At 43.3% G+C, this 11,805-nt stretch overlaps 1 protein-coding gene across 2 annotated transcripts in view; it reads right to left on the bottom strand.

Annotated features, from left to right (window-relative positions):
* Positions 1 to 1,445: 1,445 nt before the first annotated feature.
* The window catches only part of ASPA (aspartoacylase), a 32,323-nt gene continuing 21,963 nt past the window's right edge, over positions 1,446 to 11,805 (bottom strand). The window contains exons 3-7 of one of the 2 annotated variants that reach the window (XM_083379858.1): positions 10,466 to 10,559; positions 7,682 to 7,789; positions 6,497 to 6,606; positions 2,533 to 2,944; positions 1,446 to 2,313 (exon numbers count right to left, since the gene is read on the bottom strand). In XM_083379858.1, the coding sequence (XP_083235984.1) occupies positions 2,753 to 2,944; positions 6,497 to 6,606; positions 7,682 to 7,789; positions 10,466 to 10,559 (504 nt within the window). In that variant the 3' untranslated portion in view covers positions 1,446 to 2,313; positions 2,533 to 2,752. The remainder of the gene's footprint in view (positions 2,314 to 2,532; positions 2,945 to 6,496; positions 6,607 to 7,681; positions 7,790 to 10,465; positions 10,560 to 11,805) is intronic. The other variant, XM_083379859.1, reaches the window with a different exon arrangement.

Genomic DNA, 11,805 nt, shown 5'->3' with positions numbered 1-11,805 from the left:
TGTGGTTTATATTTCTGAAACACGTTTTACAGGTTCAAGGTCCAGACACATTGACATCCGATATCAAAACATAAGGCAACTGGTTAAACAAGGTTTTGTGACGTTACAGTATGTGCCTACACGTGATCAAATTGCTGACATGCTGAACAAACCACTTCCTACAGCCCAGCATGAGTATCTGCGTGAGAAGATGTGCCTTACCTGAGTCTTCACTTTGCTGACGAAAGAAGGGGAATGTCACTGCACGTTTTTTTATGTTCGTCAGAAAAGTTCATTTCTAACTGTACATTTCCCCTGCTCTCTGCACCTGTTGTGATAACTTATCTGGTAACCATAGTGAATCCCATATGACTAGCTATGTTATGGTTTAAGTCTGTTTAGTGCGCATGTCTAGAAGAAGTTCCCAGAGTTATTATCTGTATTGTTTTTCTTCACTTTGCTGTTACTGACTGTTACGTTAGGTTGAAGCTAGCTAGCTCTGTATAATATATATTTAGTTTTTATATTTTTGTAAGTAAAAGGTATTTAGTAAGATTATGCGTCGTGTTTTTCTTGCCTTCCTGCATGCACATCATGCATTCTCTGAAGCACGGTCCGTCGCCCTCTACAAAGGTGATTTTTACCTTGACAGTGAAAATGGGGGCCGCCACACCGCAGAGCGCAAAAACGGGTCAGCGCTGTGCTGCAAGGCACACACACCCTTACTTGCACTAGCACTGCGGCCGCGGAGCACAAAAACAGGCCACCACACCACAGGGCACAAAAACGGGTCACCGCTGTGCTTCAGGGCGTGAAAATGGGCTGCCACCGCCTTGTCTCGGGGCGCGAAAATGGGTGCCGCACCACCGCAGGGCACAAAAATGGCCTGCCGCCATGCTGCAAGGTGCAAAACTGGCTGTTGTGCCATCACAGAGTGCAAAAATAAGGCACTATGCCAGGTAAGAGCCGGGACGCGGTGGCTCAGTGGGTTAGGACGCTGAACTTGTCGATCAGAAGGTCGGCAGTTTGGCGGGTCGAATCCCGAGAGCCGCGTAACAGAGTGAGCGCCTGTTACTCGTCCCAGCTTCTGCCAACCTAGCAGTTCGAAAGCACGTAAAAATGCAAGTAGAAAAATAGGGACCAGTACGGTAGGAAGGTAACAGTGTTCCGTGAGCCTTTGGCGTCTAGTCATGCCGGCCACATGACCACGGAGACGTCCTCGGACAAGCGCTGGCTCTTCGGCTTTGAAACGGAGATGAGCACCGCCCCCTAGAGTCGGAAACGACTAGCACGCATGTGCGGGGGAACCTTTACCTTTACCTTACTATGCCAGGTAAGAGCAGGGCAAGGTTAGTGGGTATCACGCAGGCACTAGCCCCACCCCGTTTGTGGTGCGCATGTGCTCGCGGCCCCATGTGAACGCACGCGCACACACACACACATGTAAAATGCTTTTTCCCCCCCTTTTCCTCCAGTCCACCAGCTGACAAAGGTTGGGGACCCTAGATTCAGTGCTCTTATTGAAGCCAGAGTGACTGAAAAGTTAAACGTTCAGACATGTCGGGAGTTTTATTTGTCCGTCACATTTTTTAAAAAATAATAAAGTTGGAAGGGACCTTGGAGGTCATCTAGTCCAACCCCCTGCTCAGGCAGGAAACCCTAAGCCATTTACCCCAGCTCTTCCTAGCGTTCTCCAAGCAATTTTCCGTCTCACAGGTAAATCCCGAATGAAAGACGTTCCTCGACTTGCAACGCGGCCCCGAATTTCGAGACGGCTGCTAAGTGAGTTTTGTACCTTTTTATGACATTGGTTGTTAAGTGAATCGCTGCCGTTGTTACGTTCGTCACACGGTTGTTAAGGGGAATCTGGCTCGCCCCCCCCAATTGACAGGGCTTGCCAGAAACTCGCCAAAGGGGATCACGTGACACACACACCCGGGACGCTGCGACCGTCGTAAATATGAACCGGTTGCCAAGTTTGATCACACAGTCGTCGGGATGCTGTGGACGGTCGTGTGAAAAACGTTCGTAAGTCACTTTTTTCAGTGCCGTTGTAGTTTTGCATGGTCACAAAATGAAAGAGCCAGCAACCAGCAGGTATTGATGATGGTTGCGGTGTCCCCGGGGTCGTGGGATCCTCTTCTGTGATCTTCTGACGAGCTAAAGTCAATGGGGAAGCCAGATTCACTTAACAACCGTGTTATTAACGGGACAACTGCAGTGACTCACTTAACGGCTGTGGCGAGAAATTGGTAAAATGGGACAAAACTCGCTTAACAACTGTCTGGCTCTATTCTATTCTGTTCTGTTCTATGTTCTATTCTATGTTCTATTCTATTCTATTCTATTCTGTTCTGTTCTGTTCTGTTCTATGTTCTATTCTATTCTGTTCTGTTCTGTTCTGTTCTGTCCTGTTCTGTCCTGTTCTATGTTCTATTCTATTCTATTTTCTATTAATTCTATTCTATTCTTACTCTACATTCTATTCTATTCTGTTCTGTTCTATGTTCTATTCTATTCTAGTCTATCTAGTCTATTCTATTCTTACTCTACATTCTATTCTATTCTATTCTATTCTATTCTATTCTATTCTATTCTATTCTATTCTATTCATTTCTGGCAGTGTGCATTGTTTTCTGAGTAAGTGATCTCCATTTTTTACAATGATAAATTGAATTTTTAGTCTAGGATCTATGATGCCCTTAGGCCACCTTGGATGAGAAATGCCAAATATTTGCCGTCCCTTTAGAGGACCTGAGCAAAACATCCTGCTTTAAGAGACTTGGAGCCCTTTGGCGCTCAGTTTTTCTTTCACTGTCTTTACGAAGGCTTGTTGCTTTTCGTAATAGGCAGCCTCGTTCACAAAAGTTGGGTACACTGTGACTTCTCCATCGTATGCAATTGTCCTTCCTTCCAGAGTCAAAAACATGGGGTCACCTGGATTTAGCGGCCACCAGTCTCGGTCCTATGGAACAGGAACAAGTTAATCTTGGTTGATGGAATTGGGTCTGTCTAGTTTAATGAACAGAAGGACGAGGGGGGACATGATAGCAGCCTTCCAGTATCTCAGGGGCTGCCCCAAAGAAGAGGCAGTCAAGCTCTTCTTCAAAGCACCCAAAGGCAGGAGAAGAAGCAACGGATGGAAACATAATTAATTGTGCATATTAATATATAATATAAATAATATAAATAATATGTTATTTAAATATATATAATAAAATTATTGATACATTAATATGAATATATTAAATATAATTAACATATTAATAATCAACATAAGAATATGTAGCAAATAATACCTAAAATAATGCCTAATTTTTAATATATAATTTAAATTAAATCAATATATAAATTGTGTATATAAATATTTATAAATATTCCCCAAATTATTAATATATGTATATGGTAAATAAAATAATACATATTAATATATATTTAATTTAAATTATATATTAAAATTAAGTATTATTTTATGTAGTATGTATTCATATATATCAAATTACTGGTATATTGATATAAATTTACTAAATATATTAATATATGAATATATAGTAAATAATACATAAAGTAATACCTAATTTTAATATATAATTTAAATTAAATCAATATATAAATTGTGTATATAAATATTTATAAATATTCCCCAAATTATTAATATATGTATATGGTAAATAAAATAATACATATTAATATATATTTAATTTAAATTATATATTAAAATTAAGTATTATTTTATGTAGCATGTATTCATATACTGTATATCAAATTACTCATACATTATATAATTGGGGATGTCTAGTTTAATGAAGAGAAGGGTGAGGGGTGACATGATAGCAGTCTTCCAATCTCTCAGGGGCTGCCCAAAAGAAGAGGCAGTCAAGCTATTCTCCAAAGCACCTGAAAGCAGGACAAGAAGCAACGGATGGAAACTAATCAAGGAGAGAAGCAACTTGGAACTAAGGGGAAACTTCCTGACAGTGAGAACAATTAACCGGTGGAACTCCTGGCCTCCAGAAGCTGTGAATGCTCCAACACTGGAGGTTTTTAAGAAGAGACCGGACTGAAATAGTATACAGACTCCTGGTTGAGCAGAGAGTTGAACTAGAAGACCTCCAAGGTCCCTCCCAATTCTGTTATTCTATCCTATTCTGAGGAGAAATTTATTTTAATTGGGGTTTTTAATAGTACAGGGTTGGTTTAATCTTTTTTAAATTGGTTTTTAACTTTTGTATGGTTGATTTTTAACTCCCTGTAAACCGCCCTAAGTCCTCAGGGAAAGGGCGGTATATAAATGCAATAAAGTAAAATAAATAAATAAATAAATAAATATTCTAAATCTGCCACAGTTTGGATATAAGGCTGTTTAAAGGAAGCCTGAAGTACCTTACAACGGTGATCGTTTAACCCCGCAATAAACAGCCCAGCTTCATCCCTCACTGCCTTTTAAACATGCCTAAGAGAAACATCGCCTGAGCCCAAATTAATATTAAAAATAAAATTTTAAAAATGAATAAAATGTGAACGAAATAAATAAATAAACGGAACAAAAACAAATAAACTCAAAGAGCAGAATGAATCAACCACTAGGTCCTTTTTCTCTCCCCCCCCCCCCCACGGCCGCTTCTCAGTTTTCTACATTTCTAGATTTCTAACTAAGCAGGTCAAAACTAAACTGCGCCTTTTTCGGAGGGGCCGAGTTGAATTCAAGGATAGGAATTCAAGCTTTGGCAGGTTCCAATGCATTGAATGTCTTGGACATTAGTTTAGAAGGGGCCTCAGTCCTGTGGTAGCCATCCCCAATTTATTTGGTGGAGAGGTGGGCAGGACTTAATTTATGGGGACCTTGGTGCTCTCTCAGCTTATTTAAAAAAAAACACAACCCAGACATTTCCTTGCCCAGCTAGGTAACATCATCAGGGCTAGAAGGGAGGAGGAGGAGGAGGAGGAGGAGGAGGAGGAGGAGGAGGAGGAGGAGGAGGAGGAGGAGGAGGAGGAGGAGGAGGAGGACTGTGGAATCCTTGCTGCTCTCTGACTTTGGTGGGTTTTCTGCAGACATTTCATGACCCGTTTAGGTAACATCATCAGGGCTAGAAGGGAGAGGGAGGAGGAGGAGGAGGAGGAGGAGGAGGAGGAGGAGGAGGAGGAGGAGGAGGAGGACTGTGGAATCCTTGCTGCTCTCTGACTTTGGTGGGTTTTCTGCAGACATTTCATGACCCATTTAGGTAACATCATCAGGGCTAGAAGGGAGAGGGAGGAGGAGGAGGAGGAGGAGGAGGAGGAGGAGGAGGAGGAGGAGGAGGAGGAGGAGGAGGAGGACTGTGGAATCCTTGCTGCTCTCTGACTTTGGTGGGTTTTCTGCAGACATTTCATGACCCGTTTAGGTAACATCATCAGGGCTAGAAGGGAGGAGGAGGAGGAGGAGAAGGAGGAGGAGGAGGAGGAGGAGGAGGAGGAGGAGGACTGTGGAATCCTTGGTGCTCTCTGACTTTGGTGGGTTTTCTGCAGACATTTCATGACCCGTTTAGGTAACATCATCAGGGCTAGAAGGGAGGAGGAGGAGGAGGAGGAGGAGGAGGAGGAGGAGGAGGAGGAGGAGGAGGAGGAGGAGGAGGAGGAGGAGGAGGAGGAGGACTGTGGAATCCTTGGTGCTCTCTGACTTTGGTGGGTTTTCTGCAGACATTTCATGACCCGTTTAGGTAACATCATCAGGGCTAAAAGGGAGGAGGAGGAGGAGGAGGAGGAGGAGGAGGAGGAGGAGGAGGAGGAGGAGGAGGAGGAGGACTGTGGAATCCTTGGTGCTCTCTGACTTTGGTGGGTTTTCTGCAGACATTTCATGACCCGTTTAGGTAACATCATCAGGGCTTGAAGGGAATGTGGGGTTACTTACATACAACTGGCTTGTCCTGTCAGTGCAATACCCCAATCAAGGAACTACCAATTCAGACAAACAATCGAACAGTGAACAGCAGCCTAACACAGGAACCACCAAAACCACACCCAACAACATTGACAAGGCAAGTCACTTAAATGTAAGCACAGGGCAAACCCCACATTTTCTATAGAGGCCGTCCTCAACTTACAGTCATTCATTCAGTGACCGTTCAAAGTTACAACGGCATTGAAAAAAAGTGACGTATGACAGTTTTTCCCCACTTGTGACCGTCGCAGCATCCCCGTGGGTCACATGATCAAAATTCAGCCACTTGGCAACTGGCTCATGTTTATGACGGTCGCAGCGTCCTGGGGTCACGGGATCCCCTTTTGCGACCTTCTGACCAGCAAAATCCACAGGGGAAGCCAGATTCACTTAACAACTGGGTTACTAATGTTACAGCTGCAGTGATTTACTTAACAACGGTAGCGAGGAAGGTTTTAAAATGGGGCAAATCTCACTTAACAACTCCAGAATAGATATGTTGGGCTCAATTGCGGTCGTATGTCGAGGACTACCTGTACAATACGTATTAGATCTCCCACCACTGCTATTAAAAATAGAATAGCAATCACATAGGTTTACCTGTAAATTAGGGTGAATGACAGCCATAATCTCATTTTTTTGGTTCCTGGGATAGTCAACTTTCCCCAATAATTTATAAATCTCAATAGTGCACGGAGGGAATTCCTGACCTACAGAGAAAAACTGTTTATGCTAAGCAACTGACTTTTGTTTTAAAGATGCCATTGCTGATAATTTTTAAAGTAGGGGTCTTCCAACTTGACCCCTTCATGACTTGTGGACTTCAACTCCCAGAATTCCTCAGCCAACATGGGGGAACTATGGCCCCTTCATGACTTGTGGACTTCAACTCCCAGAATCCCTCAGCCAACATGGGGGAACTATGGCCCCTTCATGACTTGTGGACTTCAACTCCCACAATTCCTCAGCCAACATGGGGGAACTATGGCCCCTTCATGACTTGTGGACTTCAACTCCCAGAATCCCTCAGCCAACATGGGGGAACTATGGCCCCTTCATGACTTGTGGATTTCAACTCCCAGAATTCCTCAGCCAACATGGGGGCACTATGGCCCCTTCATGACTTGTGGACTTCAACTCCCAGAATTCCTCAGCCAGCGTGCCTAGCTGAGGAATTCTGGGAGTTGAAATACACAAGCAGGGGTCTTCCAACTTGGCCCTTTTATGACTTGTGGACTTCAACTCCCAGAATTCCTCAGCCAGCATGGGGGAACTATGGCCCCTTCATGACTTGTGAACTTCAACTCCCAGAATTCCTCAGCCAACATGAGGGCACTATGGCCCCTTCATGACTTGTGAACTTCAACTCCCAGAATTCCTCAGCCAACATGAGGGCACTATGGCCCCTTCATGACTTGTGGACTTCAACTCCCAGAATTCCTCAGCCAGCGTGCCTAGCTGAGGAATTCTGGGAGTTGAAATACACAAGCAGGGGTCTTCCAACTTGGCCCTTTTATGACTTGAGGACTTCAACTCCCAGAATTCCTCAGCCAACATGGGGCAACTATGGCCCCTTCATGACTTGTGAACTTCAACTCCCAGAATTCCTCAGCCAGCGTGCCTGGCTGAGGAATTCTGGGAGTTGAAGTCCACAAGTCATAAAAGGGCCAAGTTGGAAGACTCCTGTCCTAAAGCCACTATGATGGATTATTTGTTAAACAAACTAAAGCTGTAAGTTGCAACTAGATCCATCTGAGGTTTGGAAAATTCTCAACAATGCTGTACCTGCGTTGAATTTGGCCACAAAATCCAGCCCGTGTCGAACGATGTTCCTCATTTTTGCCAAAATGTCGGCCCTCAGGACCCCCTGGGGCTGAGGACCAACTTCAACACCTGGAGAAGAAACCAAGGTTGGTTGGGCAACATTTATAAGTATTTATATTTACGTCATTTATATATATTGATACTATGCTAAATAAGACGATACATCATTTTAACATATAATTTAAATTAAAACAATATTTATAAATATATTTATCTCATTTATATATTAATTTAATTTAAATTGTAGATTAAAATTATTAATATTTCAATCATTAATATATAGTAAATAAAATAATACAGATTTTAATATGTAATTGTTATATAAATTATAATATATAATGTAAATTAAATTGAATTAATAATTTAAGTTAATATATATTTTAAAATGTAATTAACTGTACATATTAATATATAATATAACTAATATCTTATTTAAATTATCTAATAAAATTATTGATATATTAATATGAATATATAAAATATATTAATAATATATTAATAATCAATATATGAATATATAGTAAATAATACATAAAATAATACCTAATTTTTAATATATAATTTAAATTAAATCAATATATAAATTATGTATATATTTATAAATATTCCACAACTTATTAATATATGTATATGGTAAATAAAATAATACATATTAATCTATATTTAATTTAAATTATATATTAAAATTAAGTATTATTTTATGTGGTATGCATTCATATATATCAAATTACTCATATATTAATAAAAAGTAATTAAATATTTTAATATATTAATAATATATGAATATATAGTAAATAATACATAAAGTAATACCTAATTTTAATACATAATTTAAATTAAATCAATATATAGGGATGCGGTGGCTCAGTGGCCTAGGACGCTGAGTTTGTCGATCAAAAGTCGGCAGTTTGGCGGGTCGAATCCCGAGTGCCGTGTAGCAGAGTGAGCGCCTGTTACTCGTCCCAGCTTCTGCCAACCTAGCAGTTTGAAAGCACGTAAAAATGCAAGTAGAAAAATAGGGACCACTACGGTGGGAAGGTAACGTGTTCCGTGCGCCTTTGGCGTCTAGTCATGCTGGCCACATGACCACGGAGACGTCCTCTGACAAGCGCTGGCTCTTCGGCTTTGAAATGGAGATGAGCACCGGCTCCTAGAGTCGGAAACGACTAGCACGCACGTGCGGGGGAACCTTTACCTTTATAAATTATATATATTAAAGGGAGACTGATATAGCACTCAAGACATACCTCGTCTCTTCCTTCCCTAATGCAGCTGACGAAGTGAGAAAGAGCCTGTGGCCTAGATCAGGGCTTTTCAACCTTTTCACCCGTTGTGCCACTTTTAGGATATGGCAACATCCAACTACCACCAGTCGCCTAGCAAGGGGTCAAAACCTTGATGACCAAAAAAAAAAAAAAGAAAAAAGTGATGAAGTACAGGTAGTCCTCGACTTACAACAGTTCGCTTAGTGACTGTTCGAAGTTACCATGGCACTGAAAAAATTGCCGACCAAGCCACAGCCGAGCAAGACACCTGCCTGCCCGCCAGGTGGCGCTCTTCCTCCTGTCCGAGGTTTTCATGGTTGGGAGCATTTCTGTTGAGGATTGGCAGCGGGGGTGGGGTGGGGGGTGTTTGGTTTTTATTTCCCCCCCCCCGTCTGCTGGGTGGTTGCAGCAGGTTTTGGTCACTTCACGTGACCCTGGGACACTGTGACCGTCATAAACATGAATCAGTTGCCAAGCATCTGAATGTAAGTCACAAGAGCCTGGAGATGCTGCAACATTCCAGCTGATCGGCGCTTCTTCTGGGCTCAGCAGAAGCGCCAGATCCGTGCAGAGCTCCAGCTGGATCCTGGCGCTGATCCTGGCGCTTCCGCTGAGCCCCGACAGCCCTGCAGCTCCAGCTGTCTCTCGCTCAGGCTTGTGTGGTGCTGCCACCGGTTCAGCTCATTCCCCTCCCCCACCACCACTTTCCTAAGATGGTCGCGTACCACCTGCCAGGTGCCAACATACCACGGGTGGTACCCATACCACTGGTTGAAAAGCCCTGGCCTAGAGTTTAAAACAACTGTTTTAACCTAGAGGTTAAAACAACTGCCTAACATGCAAAGCAGCTCAGGTTCAAATCTCAGAAGGGTGTGACTGACTGATGAGAGCAAAGAAGCTTGAAATAGCTATATCAGACTCCCTTTAATTCTTTGTCAGCAATCCAAATTTATTTAACACAAACAATTGTCGTTGTTGCGACTTGCTGCCTGTGGATGGCCCTAGTTTGGGCTGATACAGGCAAAAGATTTCGCCCATATTTGAACAACATTCCCCTTGCTAAAGCAAGGCAGGGGCACTAACTTGATGGCTTTTTCAGCCACGGTTGTTAAGCGAATCACTGCCATTGGGAACCGCACCTGGCTCGCCCGACGACTTTGCTTGTCGGAAGCCGGCTGGGAAGTTCACAAAACTGCAGTCACCCCACAATGCAACGCTGCAATTGTCGTGAATGCATGCCGGATGCTAAGCACCCGAATTTGGATCAGGCGACCAATGGGGATGCTGAGAAGGGTCGTAAGGGTGAGGACTGGCTGCAAGTCACTTCTTTTTCAGCGCTATTGCGACTTTGACCGGTCGTTCAACGAACGGTTGTAAGTCAAGGACTACCTGTACTGATTTATGGCAATCTATCTAGAAACCCAAAGACATTGGCTAAAAAAAAAAGGGAAGGGGCGGGCCTAATCAAAATCATATTTACCAATTGGATGCTTTGATATTGACCGGGTGGTGGCGTATTTCAGATGGGGATGCTCAAGAAGCAAGACCGGGCACCTGTCTGGCGACACAGCCTCCTGCAGAAAACATTTGTTCAACGTTCTCGTTATACTTACGACCACAATTTTCCATCGCTAAGCAAGACGGCTGTGAATGAGCGAGCTTTGAGCCATTTTACAACCTTTCATGCCACCATCGTAAAGCGAATCACGGCCGTTGTTAAATCAGTCACACGGCTGTGAAGTGAATCTGGCTTCCCAGTTGACGTTACTTGTCGGAAGGTCGCGAAAGGAGATCACATGACCCCGGGAACACTGCAACCGTCGTAAGTACATGCCAGTTGCCCAGACTCTGAATTTTGATCCCATGACTGCAGGGAATGCTACAACTGTCGTAACTGTGAAAAAGGGTCAGAGGTCACTTTTTTCAGCACTGTTGTAACGTCGGTCACTAAACGAACCGTTGTTAGTTGAGAACTACCTATACCAGGGGTCTTCCAACTTGGCCCTTTGATGACATGTGGACTTTGACTCCCAGAATTCCTCAGCCAGGCACGCTGGCTGAGGAATTCTGGGAGTCGAAGTCCACAAGTCATCAAAGGACCAAGTTGGGAGACCCCTGTCTTAAAGCATCCTGGCTGAGGAATTCTGGGAGTTGATGTCCACAAGTCATCAGAGGGCCAAGTTGGAAGACCTCTGTCTTGAAGCATCCTGGCTGAGGAATTCTGGGAGTTGAAGTCCACAAGTCCTAAAAGGGCCAAGTTGGAAGACCCCTGGCTTAAAGCATCCTGGTTGAGGAATTCTGGGAGTTGAAGTCCACGAGTCCTAAAAGGGCCAAGTTGGAAGACCCCTGACCTATACAAACATTGATGCTGTGCCAGCTGGCACAAACAGGATACAAAGACCCACATGTGATTGTTCGGCAACTCCTTTGTATTCAGACAAATAGGACCTTGTTGGAAAATGCACAAGGCTAGTGTGCCGTGTGTATTAGATCACAAGAGCGAAGCCTGCCGCAATTAACTTTGCTCCGTGTCGGGATTAATGAAGGCTGATGCCACGCTAATTCATCAACCGGAGAAAATTACACCTTGCCAGGTTGTCTTGAATGTTGCAAACGAGTTGAGCAAAAGTCACACAGCCAATTATTTTCAGGGGCATCTGCCCAGGGGCGGGGTTGAGGTGTCACAAACTTCAAAATATCGGGTGCTTCATTGCAATCCAAGCCCACCTGTTTGGCTTGTCCGTGTGGCACACATTTTATTTATAAAATGGATTTCTTTATTACATTTATATGCTGAGCCATCTCACCATTGAAGAGATT

Source organism: Vipera ursinii (genome assembly GCF_947247035.1).
Source record: "Vipera ursinii genome assembly, chromosome: 1".
Taxonomy (NCBI): Eukaryota; Metazoa; Chordata; class Lepidosauria; order Squamata; family Viperidae; genus Vipera; species Vipera ursinii.
The sequence above is the reverse complement of the archived record's forward strand: the minus strand, read 5'-3'. Positions and strand labels throughout refer to the sequence as shown.